Below are 15,497 nucleotides of genomic sequence, written 5' to 3'. Positions count from 1 at the left end.
TGCCAATGGAACACCTGGCGAACGCTATTAGCGTCTAAAACTTCTATCCAATGTCTAGCTATAGGCCAAAGAGAGATAGAACTAAGCCTTTATGCTCATGACCTATTATTGTACTTCTCTAACCCCAACATGGCTTTTCCAGCCCTAATACACAAGCTTAAAGTCTTCAGCCAGTATAGCAATTTTAGAGCGAACATGCATAAAATGGAAGCACTAAATGTTACCATACCAGATGTGACTGTTTCGATGTTGCGAGACTATTTCCCTTTTACTTGGAAAACTAAAGCTATCAAATACTTAGGTATTCAAATCCCACCTAACCTTGAATCTCTGTATGACTAAAATTATAAACCATTACTGTTATTTGTAAATAGCAGAATGAAGGACTGGCGGGTCTTCAACCATTCATGGTTCGGAAGGATTGCTCTCCTGAAAATTGATATTTTGCCCCGTAATCTATACATTTTTCAAACTTTACCAATAAACCCCCCCACATTCCTTCTTCAGTTCTCTAAAATCCTTATTTGTGCATTACATATGGGCTGATTCTCATGCCAGAATTGGCTATGACACTTTAACCAGGCCAAACATCTGGGAGGAGTAAGTTTGCTCCATATGGGTCACTTTCAAGCAGCAGTCCACACAGGCCGAGTATAAGCCCTTGTACACACGGTCGGAGATTCCGTCGGAATGTGTCCGATCGGAGCGTTTTGTCGGATATTCCGACTGTGTGTGGTATGCATCGGACTGTTTCCGTCGGAATATCCGTCGGACCAAATTCTCCAACTTGCCGGAAATATTTTCTGACAAAATGCTCCGATCGGACATACTCCGATCATGTGTAGAGAATTTCGATCGGACAAAGTGCATGCTCAGATCAAATTCCTACATCAAAGCTATTGGCTACTAGCGTGAACGTAGTCCCATCGTAACTAAATTACGTCATCACGTTCTGAAAGATCGGATTTTCCGACAACTTTGTCCGACTGTGTGTATGCAACAGTTTCGGACAAAATCCAACGGATTTGGTTGTCGGAATCTCCGACCGTGTGTACAAGGGCTTAGACTGGTTTCACAACTCTTGAGAAAACTATGGGTACAAACTGAGGAACCACTATCCCCCTACACTCTTGTGTCTTTACCATGGATTTTGCCATCTTTATATCCTCAGTTAAATTCTACACCCTCATTTGTTCTATCAACACTTAAAATCTGGGACCATCTTCTTATATAAGTCCACTGACGCCACTCACAGGCAATCCAGAATTTCCCCCAGGGTTGCCATCAAGGCCTCCTCCCTCTTCTGCTATTTCCAAAACCCACTTCTTAATGACTTATTTTTACTGATTTAACTGGCCTGAACCCATTGACGCAATTGAATGATTTCATGCACTGTCACCCAAATAGGTGGCTACTGTATTTCCAACTTCGTAACTTCTATAACTCATTAAAAACAAGCAGCGACCTTCATCGTCCCTTTACTGTTTTTGAATCTTTATGTACACAACCTGACCTCCCTACTCATACGATTTCTTTTCTTTATAACTCTATCCTAACTGAGATTTTCTCCGACAAACCTTCTTCCTACTTTGTGGAATGGGAAAGGGAGCAACAGTAGGAGTCACTTTTGAGGAGGAAGAAGTTCGTAACTCCTGTATGTGAACCCATAAATCTTCTGTTGTGAGTAAAATACAGGAACGAAACTACAAAGTCATCGCAAGATGGTATTACTGTCCTTGGATATTACATCACATATTTCCAAATGCATCAGATCAACGTTGGCGATGCCTATCTCACATAGGCACCATGCAACATATATGGTGGAGTTGCCCTGTCTTGAGCCCATTTTTTTAAAATATACAATGTCTTTGCCTCAGAGACAGACTCCCCAAATAGCTCTGTTATTTATGTTCCCAGAAACCGTCTCAAAAGTCATGAAGGGGATTTTTTGTTTCTTTTTAATGGCTGCCAGGTCGATAATTGCACGACAATGGAAATCCCAGCACACTCCGTCTATAATAGAATGGATAACTGAATTAAATAACTGAATTAAATAACATAACATAATAAAAATTTTTGGCGCAGTTTCATGACCGATATTCTCATTTTCAAGATGTATGGCTCTCCTGGATATCTTTTATGAAAAACCCTGAGTTTGCAACTTTACTATTCTAAAACCCTCCCATTTGACTATAAAACACACTTTTTCTTATACAGTAATGGACGTTCTGTCGACAGGCTCAAGTCGCTCTTTTTTTTCCCCCCAAATGTTTTTTTTCCTTTTTTTTTCTTTCTTTTTTTCATATTTAACCCCTTCGTGCCTGTGCTATAGCTGAAATACGGCTACAGCGTGGGCCTAAATTGCCGGGAGGGCATCCACGTACCTCCTTCCGAGCATGTGCTGCCTGCGCACCCCCTGCGGCGCGCTCTGTGATCAGAGACTCCACGAGACTCGGCTAATCATAGCTCGGAGTAAGGGGCCGATCCCGACCCCTTAGCACATGATCAGCTGTCAACCAATGACAGCTGATCGTGTAATGGAAACAGAGCCGGTGATCAGCTATTTCTTTCTTCACACTGACAGCATGAGGAGAAAAAAAATCAGTGCCAACTAGTGCCACCTACCAATGCCCACCAGTGTCACCTATCAATGCCCACCAGTGCCACCTATCAATGCCCACCAGTGCCACCTATCAATGCTGATCAGTGCTGCCAATCAGTGCCCATTAGTGCCTCATCATCAGTGCTACCTATCAGTGTCACCTACCAGTGCCTATCAGTGTCACCTATCAGTGCTACCTATCAGTGCCACCTATCAGTGTCCTTCAGTGCCATCCATAAGTGCCCATCAGTGCCACCCATCAGTGCCAGATTTCAATGCCACCTATCAGACCCCATCAGTGCCACCTCATCAGTGCCCATCACAGCCTTATCAGTGCCCATCAGTGCAGCCTATCAGTGCCTATCGGTGCCCATCAGTGCAGCTTCATCAGCGCACATTAGTGAAGGAGAAAAATCACCTGTTTGCAGCATTTTATACCAAACTATGAAAACTGTTTAGTTTTTTTTCAAAATTTTGGGTCTTTTTTTGTTTGTTTAGCAAAGAATAAAAACCCCAGTAGTGGTTAAATACCACCAAAAGAAAGCTCTATTTGGGTACAGTGTAGCATGACCGTGCAATTGTCATTCAAAGTGTAACAGGGCTGAAAGCTGAAAATTTCCATGGGCAAGAAGGGGATGTCCAGTCAGCAAACGGTATATTAGGGTTGTTAATGCTTAATCCCTAATGCAAAAAAAATTAACAATCAAGGAGATCTAACCACCAGTGGCTGATTAAACCCACCAGCATCTATACATGACGAAAGTTTCTGTATTGGGTAAGCTGACTTCTATGACTTCTCTTTTCAGTCACCTATAAATGACCATGGGTGAACAAAGTAACTTTTGGCAGATTTCTCCCAATCATTTTTCTTAGCGCAGTCTTAAACTCTTTGTTCCTCATCGTATAAATGAATGGATTGAGCGTTGGTGTGACCACCGCGTAAATCACTGGGGCTATTTTCTGCTGGTCCGTGGTTTGTTTTGAGCTACGTCTAGGATATGCGAATAGTGAAGTGCCATAAAACAAGGAGACAACAATCAGATGAGAGGTACAGGTGGAAAAGGCTTTCTGCTGTCCTTTCCTAGACCTGATCTTCAGTATGGTGGAAATAATGTGTATATAAGATATCACAGTCAAAATAAAAGAGCCCACGCCATATCCTCCACCAACAACAGTGAGTACTATCTCAGTAGATAGCGTGTCATCACAAGCCAAACTCAGCAAGGGTCGGATGTCACAAAAGAACTGGTTTATGACCTTAGAGGAACAGAAATTGTGGTGGAAGGTACAGGTGGTGTGGACCATAGAGTTGATGAACCCACTGATCCAAGAGCTAAAGGCTAAAACAAGACGAGTAGGACGGTCCATGACAGTCACATAATGCAGGGGGTGGCAGACAGCTAAATACCGGTCATAAGCCATAACGGCAAGCAAGGAGCATTCAATGCTACCAAGAGCTATGAATAAATACGTCTGAACAACACAGGCAACGAAGGAGATAGAATTAGTGTTGAGAAGAATATTTAGAAGCGTTTTTGGAATGGTGACCGAGGTATAAAATATCTCAAGTAAAGATAAATTGCTAAGGAAAAAGTACATGGGAGAATGGAGCTCCAGGCTGAATGAAGTTGTAGCAATGATAACTACATTTCCTGTTAGGGTTAGCACATAAATTACAAGAAATGTATAAAATAGAATGATTTGGATAGAAACAAGGTCTGTAAATCCAAGGAGAATAAATTCTGTCACAATACTGCTGTTCCTCATAGTCATTCCTGCATGCCGGGATATAGAAACCTTACTGGGAGTACTGTGGTTATTAAAGGATAGGCACTGTTAGATAACCTATATTCCTTATACATGCAAAATAAGTAAATACTGAAGAAAACAATTTAATTTAATCCATTACGATTCACTAGATGTTATATATAGTTGAAAATACCATCAATTAAAAATCCTTTGCCGACCGCCTGCAGCTGTGCCCATGGATCCTGTAAGTCCTTAGAGGAATCCGTGTTTTTATTCCATTAAAGTGTTTGTTATCCCTAACAATTAACATCTCTTATTTGCTCCCTTTTGGACTGTTAAATATACGAATGAAATTGTGTGTATAATTTCCCAAATCAAATGGATATTTGAATTGAAAGTCTTTTTCTGTGCCTTTGTTTTAAAATTATGCAGGCAATAATTTACAGAGTGGACTTTTTTTTTTTTTTTTTTTTTTTTTTAATCAGGTACATTTTATTACATTTTTTTTACAGCAAGTTTGCACCAATAAATGAAAACAATATTAAAACATCAAATTTACTTTTTAGAATTTGCCAAGGCAAATTAGACATGTGCAGAACGGAAAAATTTGTTTTGTTGATAGATTCGTTATGTTACTAATTTTATTTTGTTGATTAGTTTTGGAATTCGTTTGTTTCATATAATTTTGCTTATTTATTTTCTAATGAATTCCAAATTTTCCGACCAATTCCAATTAGGATTGGTCGAAAAATGATTGAGTTATTTTGAATTCTGTGTTAAGAATAGCTGGATGTTAAGGAGCGTGCCAGGAAGCGGGCTGCCGCGTCCTTAACAACAGATGGGACATCAGCTGTCAGCGGGCTTCCCCGCTAAGAGCTGCAATGTAAACAAAAGAATGCTGAAAAGAAGCCTATCCCACACCCACCTAACTGTCCCCGTGCCACCCCCATCAAATCATTCTCTGCAGCTATTACCTTTTGTACCACCACCCCCTCCCTTTAGAATGTAAGCTCTACGAGCAGGGCCCTCCTATACCTTTTGTATTGTACTGTAATTGTGTTGTCCCCCCCATACATTGTAAAGCGCTGCGTAAACTGTTGGCGCTATATAAATCAATAATAATAATGCTGGCAATAGAAAAGTCAGAAAAAAACAGCATGCCCCCCCATCCATACCAGGCCATTCGGGTCTGGTATGGTATGCATACTAAGGAGAACCCCACACCAAAAGGAAAAAAAATGGTGTGGGGCCCCCCTAAAATCATTACCAGACCCTTATCCAAGTATGCAGCCCAGCAGGCCAGGAAAGAGGGGATGAACAAGTGAGCATCCCCCCTCCTGAACCATTCCAGGCCACATGACCTCAACATGGGGGAATGCTTTGGGGCAGGGAGGGCTCTGCCCCCCCAACCCCAAAGCACTTTGTTCCCATTGTTGATGGGGACAAGGGCCTCTTCCCCACAACCCTGGGGAGTGGTTGTGAGGGTCTGCGGATGGGGGGCTTATCGGAATCCGGAAACCCCTTTAACAAAGTGGCCCCAGATCCTGCCCCCCCCCCCCATGTGAATGAGTATGGGGTATATAGTACCCTTAGCCATTCACCAAAAATAGTGAATAAAGACACTATACAAATTTTTGTCTATTTCTTTATTTAAAAAAAAATAAATAAATAAAAAAGTTCCCCTATGTAGGTCCATCATCAATTACGCCACCCACTGCATTGCTGGGCCCAAAAAAAATAAAAAAAAATGTTCTGTCTCATCGAAGGCTCCCCACCGGCTGCCTGCTCCTCCGTCTGACATTTCTTAAATAGGTAAGGGGCAGAGACGACCAATGACCTCAGCGGTTGACCCAGCTCCCTTGTGAAGTCACTGACTGAGGCAGGCTAGGTGTAAGGACTTACCTAGGTTGGAGTCCATGGTGCAAAGATGTAGGCTCACCCTTGCAAATATACACAGCCCACGGTAACAAAGAGATAAGCTACCTACCTGGGCTGTGAATCTGTGCACGGGGGCTTGACAAGAATTTGCCAAAGGATTGTCCAAGTAAAGCCCTAGTCAGGGATTCCAGAAGTCAGAATAAACGATATACAAGCCAGGGTCAGAAGCCGGGGTCAGTCTTGGAACACTGTAACTTGAACACAGGAACCTTTGGCAACGATAGAGACAAGAGACAATGAACTGACAAAGCCCCAATGCCCCGTACACACGATCCGAATATCGTACGACCGATCGGTTAATAATTGCAAGTAGAAATTGAATAGCTAAATAAAGTCACGAAAATTCTCGTACGATAGAAAAAAAAATGTAAGTGATGTCATGTGTTGTAATGTATTTGTATTGTATTTTCGGACAACAACTATACTGACAAAACGAAAATAGTACAATCTGGAATCATATGAGCAAAATTTGGGTGCATGTCCGATCGAATAATATCGGATGAACGGTCGTGATCGGCTGTCGAAAGTAGTGTACACACAATCCGAAAATCGTATGATCCTTCCTCGGACGACCATTTTCGTATGATATTCGGATCGTGTGTACGGGGCATTAGAGTGAGGCACTGCTTTATACCCAGCTGATTGGATAAACTGCCTCAGCTGAACCAGGAGTGAAAGGTACTAATCGTAACAAGATCCAGAGTATGGTCCTAGTATTTTATGCAGAACTGTGCAAAGCTGGAAAGCAGGCTGAAAGGAACTGGAGTGTGGCTCAGAGGCAAGGTAACAGGAGCACTAAACATGCAATATTAGGTTCAATACCTCTTTGAGCCACTTGGGGTGTGACCACGCCTGGCTGACTAGGTCAATGACATCACAAGGGTGTGGGGCTGCACCCCCCCCCCCCATGTTGAGGGCATGTAGTCTGCTATGGTTCAGGAGGTGTGCTCATCTGGTCTTCCAAGGCTGCATGTTTGGATAAGGGTCTGGTATGGATTTTGGGAGGACCCCACGCATTTTTTCTTTTTTAATTTTAGCGTGGGCCTGGTATGGAATGAGGGGGGGGGAACCACTCTGATTTTTTAAAATTCATTTTCTATTGCTGCCAATTCTTTTGTTTACATTTCAGTTCTCAGCAGGGAAGCTAAGGACACGCCGGACATTCGGACCAAAACAAATTGCACATATCTACCCTCTATGTTTTAAAATAATACACACAAGGCGTAGGGTATGTCCCATATGATGGATCCATTCCCGATGGGTTGGTGGTTGCACCAATTTCCAATACTGTAAAAAGAGTTTACTAGCTTGGAATAGAGCCCTGGAGACAACGGCTTTGAAGTGATCTACAGAGTGGATTAAATTTTTCTATACCAGTATAAGCATTATAAACACAGAACACCTGGTTCACTGAGAGACTAGGGGCTAAGTGGAATGCTCTGATGAGGAGTAATCAGATAAATGGATCAGACCCAATGCAGTCAGCACAGCATGGAAAGAGATGCAACAGTCAAAAAAAAAACACACAAAATGGAGCGCTCTGAAAGAATGATCAAATAAATTCCAACGTAGTACTGTATACATAAAGAATGCTATTTATTCCATAAAGTAAAAAAATGGTTGAACAGTCAAAGTTTAAAAGAAATGGTAGTGAACGTTACCAGTGACCTCAGAGTGGATAAGGGGGATAGGGGGTGGATAAGTGGGGAACAATGATGCGGGAGGCTAGCCTGGAGATGGTTTGAACATCAATCACCCTACAAGGAAGTGGAGGGGAGAAAATTCAGTTCCCAGACGGGGAGCGTAGTGGCTGCTGGCAAAACCTACCAGCTCTAGGTGGATGCCAGATACCATGGCTGGATGGTGGTCAGCAGGGCAGGACTTACCATTGTGCTTGACTGGGCTCAAGCCCATGGGCCCCGCTAAATAGGGGGCCCCGCCGAGATACATAGCCGAGTGTACTCGGCTCCGCTCCGCTCATAGTCACGCCCAGTCCCGCCCTATGATGGACATAACACAGGGACTGGGCGTAACCGTGAGCCAAGCTGAGTACACTCGGCTACTCTCTGCTCCGCTCCGGACTACGTCAGGACCCGAGAGCCGCCGAGATACACAGGACTCTGTATCTCGGTGGCGCCATTTTTAAACTTCAAGACTGCAATGACAAGGCTACAAATGACAAGGCTGCAAATGACACTGGGGCAAGGCTGCAAATGACAAGGCTACACTGACAAGGCTGCAAATGACACTGACAAGGCTGCAATGACACTGGACAAGGCTGCAGATGGATGGGCAAGGTTGCAGATGGACACTGATAAGGGTGCATTGATGGGCATTTAAATGTAAGTTTTTTTTCCTTAAACTTCACTCTTAAAAGTTTTTTTCCTTAAAATCCCCTCCTAAACTTCGGGTGCGTGTTATACGCCGGTGCGTATTATGCGCCGATAAATCCAATAATGTATAGAAGATAGGGCCCAAAAGTGTCTCAAGCCCAGGGGCCCCCACCACCCTAAGTCCTGCCCTGGTGGTTAGCAGGATGGAACAGTGGACGCTTATGCAACTGACTTCAGGACACCTTTCCCCTTCATCTCTGGAACAGCAGTGACGTCACAGAAGGCGCATAGGCGTGCTGAGAAGATCGACCTTTTTCTGCTGAGAAGATCAACCTTGCTCGGCTTGGTTGTTCCCTCTGGAGCTGTTTACATCACACAGGTTGCCTCCTGTTTCTGTGAAAACTCAAACATTTTGGATTTCCCATAACTTTTTGTACCAGGAGACAATTGTCACCAGAACCAATAGAGAAGGTATATTTTAGCACAGGTATATCTTTTCTCTGTTGTAACGTAGGCCAGTGACCAGACCTGAATCTAGTGGCTCTCCCTCACCTTGTGTCTTTATGCCCCATGTTGGCATGGTGTCCACTATAGCATTTGCAGTGGCAAAGCAGTGTAGGACTGGCCATAAAAGGGATTATTTGACACAGTCGGCCAGCTTAAGCATGTATTGAAATGTGTGAACTAACAACCCCTGTTTTTTATTGCATAGTTTGCTGGAAAGGGTGTATAGCAGTGTGCAGAGGGTCCATCCAGAATTTGTACCAACAGAGAAGGTGACTATCACCTTGGGAGAAAGATGGCAACAAAGCCCTAATGGGATTCTAACCATTCCACATTTATCCAAAGCTAATAAAATCTTTTGGATTTGAATATGCTTTGATACTACAATTTGTTCCCTCAATTGGCTTTAAGTGTAAGATAAAGACATGGCTATAGAGAACTTTTGGTGGGTTTCTTCACTAGAATTTCCATATATCTTAACTCATTTGCTTAATACTCTACTTAATACTCTACTTAAAACTACTAGTCATGTGGGATTCTTTAAATAAGATGTATAATTTAGTAAGAACATCCCTCAAGGCTCTCTTCACCTCGTTATTTCTCAGACAGTAAACAACCGGGTTCAGGAATGGGGGAACAATACTGTACATTAGAGAAGCTATTTGGACAAAGACAAAGGAATCTCCAGAGTTTGGACCATTATAGTTGAAGATAGAAGTAAAATAAAACACTGTTACAACAATGAGGTGGGCTGAACACGTGGAGAAGACCTTCCGCCTTCCTGCGGTGGAGCGGATTTTCAGTATGGTGGAAATTATACGGATGTATGAATTCGTAACAAGTATGAATGGTGTTATCCCAAGAAAAAATGTAACAACATGTAATAGAACCTGACTGCCGTATGTATCACTGCAAGCAGCTTGTAACAATGGAAGAACATCACAAAAGTAGTGTCTGATATGTCGGGCACCACAAAAAGTTAGTTTCCAGGTCATCATGGTGTGAAATACAGCGTTCACTGATCCACTGAACCAGCATACCACCACAAAGATTAAACAGACCTTCTTATTCATCGCGGTGATGTAGTGGAGCGGGTTACATATGGCCACGTATCGGTCATAAGCCATGACAGCTAGGAAAAGACATTCAGTTCCTCCAAAGCAGACAAAGAAATAGAGTTGTATAAGACACCTATTGAAGGAAATCTTCCTGTTGCCTGTTATGGCATTAGCCAACATGGCTGGGAGAGTAACCGAAGAGTAACAGACATCTAATAAAGATAGGCAAGCCAGGAAAAAATACATTGGTGATTGGAGGTGACTGTCCACTTGAACGATGCCAAAAACAGAGAGATTTCCTAGAACAGTTATTGTGTAGATTAGACCAATTAAAAGTGATAATGGTATGTGTTCTTCTGGAAACCCCAGTAAGGTAAAGACATCCAAGGAAGATTCGTTTGCGGCTGCCATGTACTCACCCAAACCCTATAGGAAGAATGTGAGAAGGAAATCAATAACACCTGTGAGAACTAGCATCAAATGTAGAACTTTTAAGGACACCACCACTCGCTTTTCAAGTGCTTTTTTTTAAGGGCTTTTCTTGCCAATTTTTATTAAAAGAATGTTCAGCAAACACAAACATGAGTTTCCCTTGCAGGGGTATTCCGCATTCCTTCTTCTTTAACATAAACAACATTCAGCCCTTCTGGCTTGTACTTGCAGCCAGTGGCAACTCGTGCTCGATAATTCGGGGGGGGGGGGGGCGGCAAACTAATGCCCCCCACCCCGTGCAGGAGACGAGGCAGTTCATCAGGAGAAATTATTACGGGGAATGTGGGGAGCAACCCCCCTCCCCCCGCGAGACGGACAGCCTCATTACCTGCCCGGGAGGACTTTGATCTCCCCTCCCCTTTCCAAGTTCCTGATGGCTGAGCCGCTGCGGGTGAGCCATCCATGGTCACAGTGGCGGCTGGTGGGTCTGTCCTTCTCCTCCAGCCGTGTTCTCCGCTCTCCTCCTCCTCCTAGGCATCCCATAGTATCGCCTGGCATTTTGGCCAATCGGGAAACGTGTCTCATAACCCACTTCCTGATTGGCGGAGAAGAGATTCAGTGTGAAAATAGTGAATGTTCATTCGCTATTGTCACACAACTGGGTGGGCTTGGAGCACAGTGCTCTGTGCCCCAAGACCACCCTTTTTTTAAGCCTTTTAGAGCCTCTGGCTCTAATCACGTGCTTGAAAAAAAACACCCCCTTTATTGGAATCCATGCGTCCGGCGCCCTGTATGTAGAGCAAGGAGTCGGATGCATGGATGGGGGGAGCGGTGCCGGTTCACCCCTTATGGACGGGCCGTCACTGCTTGCAGCACTGCCGCTCTGGCCTTAAACTTCTCCTACAGACTGTTCACTGACCAACTTGGTGCACAGTGCACACAGCTAGCAGTCTCTTGCTACACTGGCTCCCACTTTGTTTCTAGTTGGAGTTCTCCTGACTTCTGGGCCAGACTTCCTGTCTGCCTGGGTGGAGCCCAGAACCATGGTCAGGTCATTACCAAAAGCCCAGAACACACCTGACCAATTAGCCAACTAGCCTGACCAATTAGCATGCTGGGTGTTCTGAATACCTGGACCCAGGATTTGGAGATTTCCTCCCACCCTGATCACTTTGAAATCTCCAGGCTCCAGGTCCCAAAATGGACTTTAGAAAACAACGAGGAAACTGAAAAGCCAGTTTCCTCTGCAATAAAGAAAACCCCCTGGAGCCAGGTTGAGAATTCTGGGTCAAAATCGCTTTCTAAACCCTGGCAGGGCAAAGCTCTGCAACACTCCATTAAACACCTTTTATATCAAAATGCATTAGGGTTGATTTACTAAAACTGGAGGGTGCAAAATCTGGTGCAGCTTAGCATAGAAACCAATCAGCTTCCAGTTTTTTTGGCCAAAGCTTAATTGAACAAGCTGAAGTTAGAATCTGATTGGCTGCCATGGACAGCTGCACCAGATTCTGCATGTTCAAGTTTTAGTACTTTGTGCACAGGCTGAAATTAATACTTCCCTGAGGTGTCATTCAGGACCAGTTTAAGGTCAACGGATGCTAGCTGTCCAAGCATGTAGAACGACAGGCAAGGAAAGAGGGGGGTGGACAGGCGAGCCCCCCCCAAACCATACCAGGCCACATGCCCTCAACCTGGGGGAGTGCTCTGCCCCCAGACCCCAAAGCCCTTTGTTCCCATTGTTGACAGGGACAAGGACCTCTTCCCCACAGACCTGGGGGGTGGTTGTGAGGGTCTGCAGGCGGGGGACTTATTGGAATCTGGAAGCCCCCTTTAACCATAGTACCCTTACCCATTCATCAAAATAGTGAATAAAGACACTATACAGGTTTTTGTCAATTTTTTTATTAAAAAAAAAAATAAAAATAAAATGTTCCCTGATGTAGATCCATCATCAATCATGCCACCTACTGCACTGCTGGGCCCAAAAAAGGAAAGAAAAAATGTTCGGCCTCATCGAAGGCTCCCCGCCGACTGTCTGCTCCTCCGTCTGACATTTTTTAAATAGGTAAGGGGCGGAGATGCCAGATGACCTCAGCTGGTGACCCGGCTCCCTTGTGACATCACTGGCCAAGGCAAGCTAGGTCAGTGACATGCCAAGGGGGCGGGGTTGCACCCCCCATGTTGAAGGCATGTGGCCTGGTATGGTTCAGCAGGGGGTATTCGTGCCGCTCACCCCCCCACCCCCCCCTTTCCTGGCCTGTCAGGCTGCATGCTCGAATAAGGGTCTGGTATGGATTTTGGAAGGGATCCCATGCATTTTTCTCTTTTTTAATTTTAGCGTGGGCCTGGTATGGCTTGGGGGGGGGGGGGGGGAACCCATGCTGTTTTTTTTTTCAATTAATTTTCTATTGCTGGCAATTCTTTTGTTTACATTTCGGCTCTCAGCAGGGAAGTCCGCTGACAGCTGAAGACTCAGCGGTTGTTAAGGGCATGCCGGACATTCTGACCAAAACAAATGGCACATATCTACCCTCTATGTTTTAAAATAATACACACAAGGCGTAGGGTATGTCCCATATGATGGATCCATTTTCCGATGGGTTGGTGGTTGCTCCAAATTCCAATACTGTAAAAAGAGTTTCCTAGCTTGAAATAGAGCCCTGGAGACAACGGCTTCAATGTGATCTACAGAGCGGATTTAAAAATAAAATTCTATACCAGTATAAACATTATAAACACAGAACACCTGGATCGCTGCGAGTCTAGGGGCCAAGTGGAGTGTTCTGATAAAGAGTACCGTATTTGCCGGCGTATAAGACGACCTTTTACACTTAAAAAAACTGAGCAAAAAGGAGGGGTCGTCTTATACGCCGGGTCCGCTGCTGGGATGCCTTCTGGCTGTCCGGTAATACTGTATGTAGCTTCGGCTACATACAGTATATACCACTGAACCAATCCCAGTGAGCGATGTATTCAAATGAATACAGAGCCTGCTCGGATTGGAGCAGCAATCTCTGCCAATCCGAGCAGGCTACACACAGTAGCCTGCTCCGATTGGCTTTGAGAGTGAGGCGCGGGCTGATGATGTAACAGCCTCCGCCAATCCCAGCAGGCTTTGTATTCATTAATAGAATACATTGCTCGCCGTGATTGGCTCCAGCACCAGAAGGAAGAAGGAAATGGCTCCAGCAAGAACGAAGAAGAAGAGGGATATGAAGCGTCGGAAGCCTCGGAATCGGGGGTCGTCTTAAACGGTGAGTACGGGCAAAACATTTTAACTGTGCAGGTTTTTAGGGGGTCGTCTTATATGCCGGGTCGTCTTATACGCCGGCAAATACGGTAATCAGAAAAGTGGATCAGACCCAATGCAGCAAGCAGATGTGACAGTCAAAGAAAAGACACACAAAATGCAACGCTCTGAAAGAATGATCAAATAAATTCCAACGTAGTACCGTATGCATAAACAATGCTATTTATTCCATCAAGTAAAAAGTTGAACAGTCAAAGTTTAAAATAAATGGTCACTTTTTATGCCGCGTACACACGACCGGACTTTCCGGCAGACTAGGTCCGACGGTCTTCCCGACAGACTTTCGGCGGAGTTCTGATGGACTTTCCGAACAAACGGACTTGGCCACACACAAACGGACTAAGTCCTTTCGAAAGTCCGTTCATTTGGAACGTGATGGTGTAAGACGGGACTAAAAGAGGAAGTTCAATAGCCAGTAGCCAATAGCTTCCCTTGCGTCGTATTTGTTCCGTCGGAGCAGCACACAGACAAACGGTTTTTCAGATTTTAGTCTGCCGGAATTGAGTTTGTTGGATAGATTTAAAACATGTTCTATTTCTAGGTCCGTCTGATCTATTTTATGAAAAACTATCGGACTAGCCCACACATGATCGGATTGTCCAACGGACCAATCCCTTTGGACCTAATCTGCTGGAAAGTCCGGTCGTGTGTACGCGGCATAAGTGTTGTTGGCCCCTTGTGAGGACCGGTAGTCGATCACTGCAGTCCAGGGCCTTGGTCTTGACACAGCCCCTTCTTGGTGATGTCATCTTTGCTCCTGGAGTCTTCAGGTTCTGCATGGACCCAGCCAATGGGAAGTGGTCAAGTGATCAAGACAGACTAAAAAGAGGTCCTGCCACAGTGAAGAAAATAGAAGACTCAAGGCCAAGAGTGTCATCTGAACACAGATTCAGGTAGGTGTTTGTGGCCTTTAGATTAGTATTATTTTATTGTTGCAATAAATACCCAGAGGAGGTTGGGGATAATGTTTATACTGAAAAAAAAAACACAAAATGCATCCAAAGCCAAAAAATGGCTGAGCAGTCAAAGTTTAAAATAAATGGTTGTGAACGTTACCAGTGACCTCAGAGTAGATAAGGGGGGGAACAATCATCTGGGAGGCTTGCCTGGAGATGGTTTGAACATCAATTAGCATCTTAGCATCCAAAGAAGTGGAGGGGAGAAAATTCAGTTCCCAGACGGGGAGCGTAGTGGCTGCTGGCAAATCCTGCCAGCTCCAGGTGGATGCCACGGCTGAATGGTGGTCAGCAGGATGGATAGAAAGACTACCAGTCCTCACAAGGGGCCAACAACACTGAAAAGTGAGGTCAAGTGAAAAAAAGAGCTTCTCTGATGTTTTTTAATGGTGAATGGGTGAGAAAGATGGGGGAGGGGGGGGGGATTATTGACGGAAATAACAATTGGAGGTAAGTATAATGTAATAATTACGCTCACCTGTATGCTGTCTTTTACCAGATATGAATAGGTTGGTGTTTGGGGAGGCAATGGACGTAGTTGAGGTTCTTTTCTTGCGGCTGTACTGTATGTTTTTTGTCTTTTTATGAGATGCTGTACATCTTTTTAACCAC

The 15,497-nt window shown here is 44.3% G+C and overlaps 2 protein-coding genes across 2 annotated transcripts; both read right to left on the bottom strand.

Annotated features, from left to right (window-relative positions):
* Positions 1–3,382: 3,382 nt before the first annotated feature.
* Positions 3,383–4,480, bottom strand: LOC143933300 (olfactory receptor 5V1-like). The gene has a single exon (XM_077456176.1). It carries the CDS (start codon positions 4,373–4,375, stop codon positions 3,413–3,415), a length of 963 nt encoding a protein of 320 aa, XP_077312302.1. The 5' UTR covers positions 4,376–4,480; the 3' UTR covers positions 3,383–3,412.
* A 3,879-nt stretch (positions 4,481–8,359) lies between these two features.
* LOC143933299 (olfactory receptor 8U3-like) lies at positions 8,360–10,604 on the bottom strand. The gene has a single exon (XM_077456175.1). It carries the CDS (start codon positions 10,593–10,595, stop codon positions 9,636–9,638), a length of 960 nt encoding a protein of 319 aa, XP_077312301.1. The 5' UTR covers positions 10,596–10,604; the 3' UTR covers positions 8,360–9,635.
* Between the last annotated feature and the right edge of the window lie 4,893 nt (positions 10,605–15,497).

The sequence above is a fragment of the Lithobates pipiens genome, unplaced genomic scaffold, assembly GCF_037356315.1.
Source record: "Lithobates pipiens isolate NorthernLeopardFrog02 unplaced genomic scaffold, aLitPip1_a1.2 Scaffold_27, whole genome shotgun sequence".
NCBI lineage: Eukaryota > Metazoa > Chordata > Amphibia > Anura > Ranidae > Lithobates > Lithobates pipiens.
Note: the sequence above shows the minus strand (reverse complement) of the source record. Positions and strands in the feature narration are given on the sequence as shown.

Coding starts and splice junctions, on each gene's coding strand:
- LOC143933299 (XM_077456175.1), bottom strand. CDS start 10,595: ATGGCAGCCGCAAACGAATCTTCCTTGGATGTCTTTACCTTACTGGGG.
- LOC143933300 (XM_077456176.1), bottom strand. CDS start 4,375: ATGACTATGAGGAACAGCAGTATTGTGACAGAATTTATTCTCCTTGGA.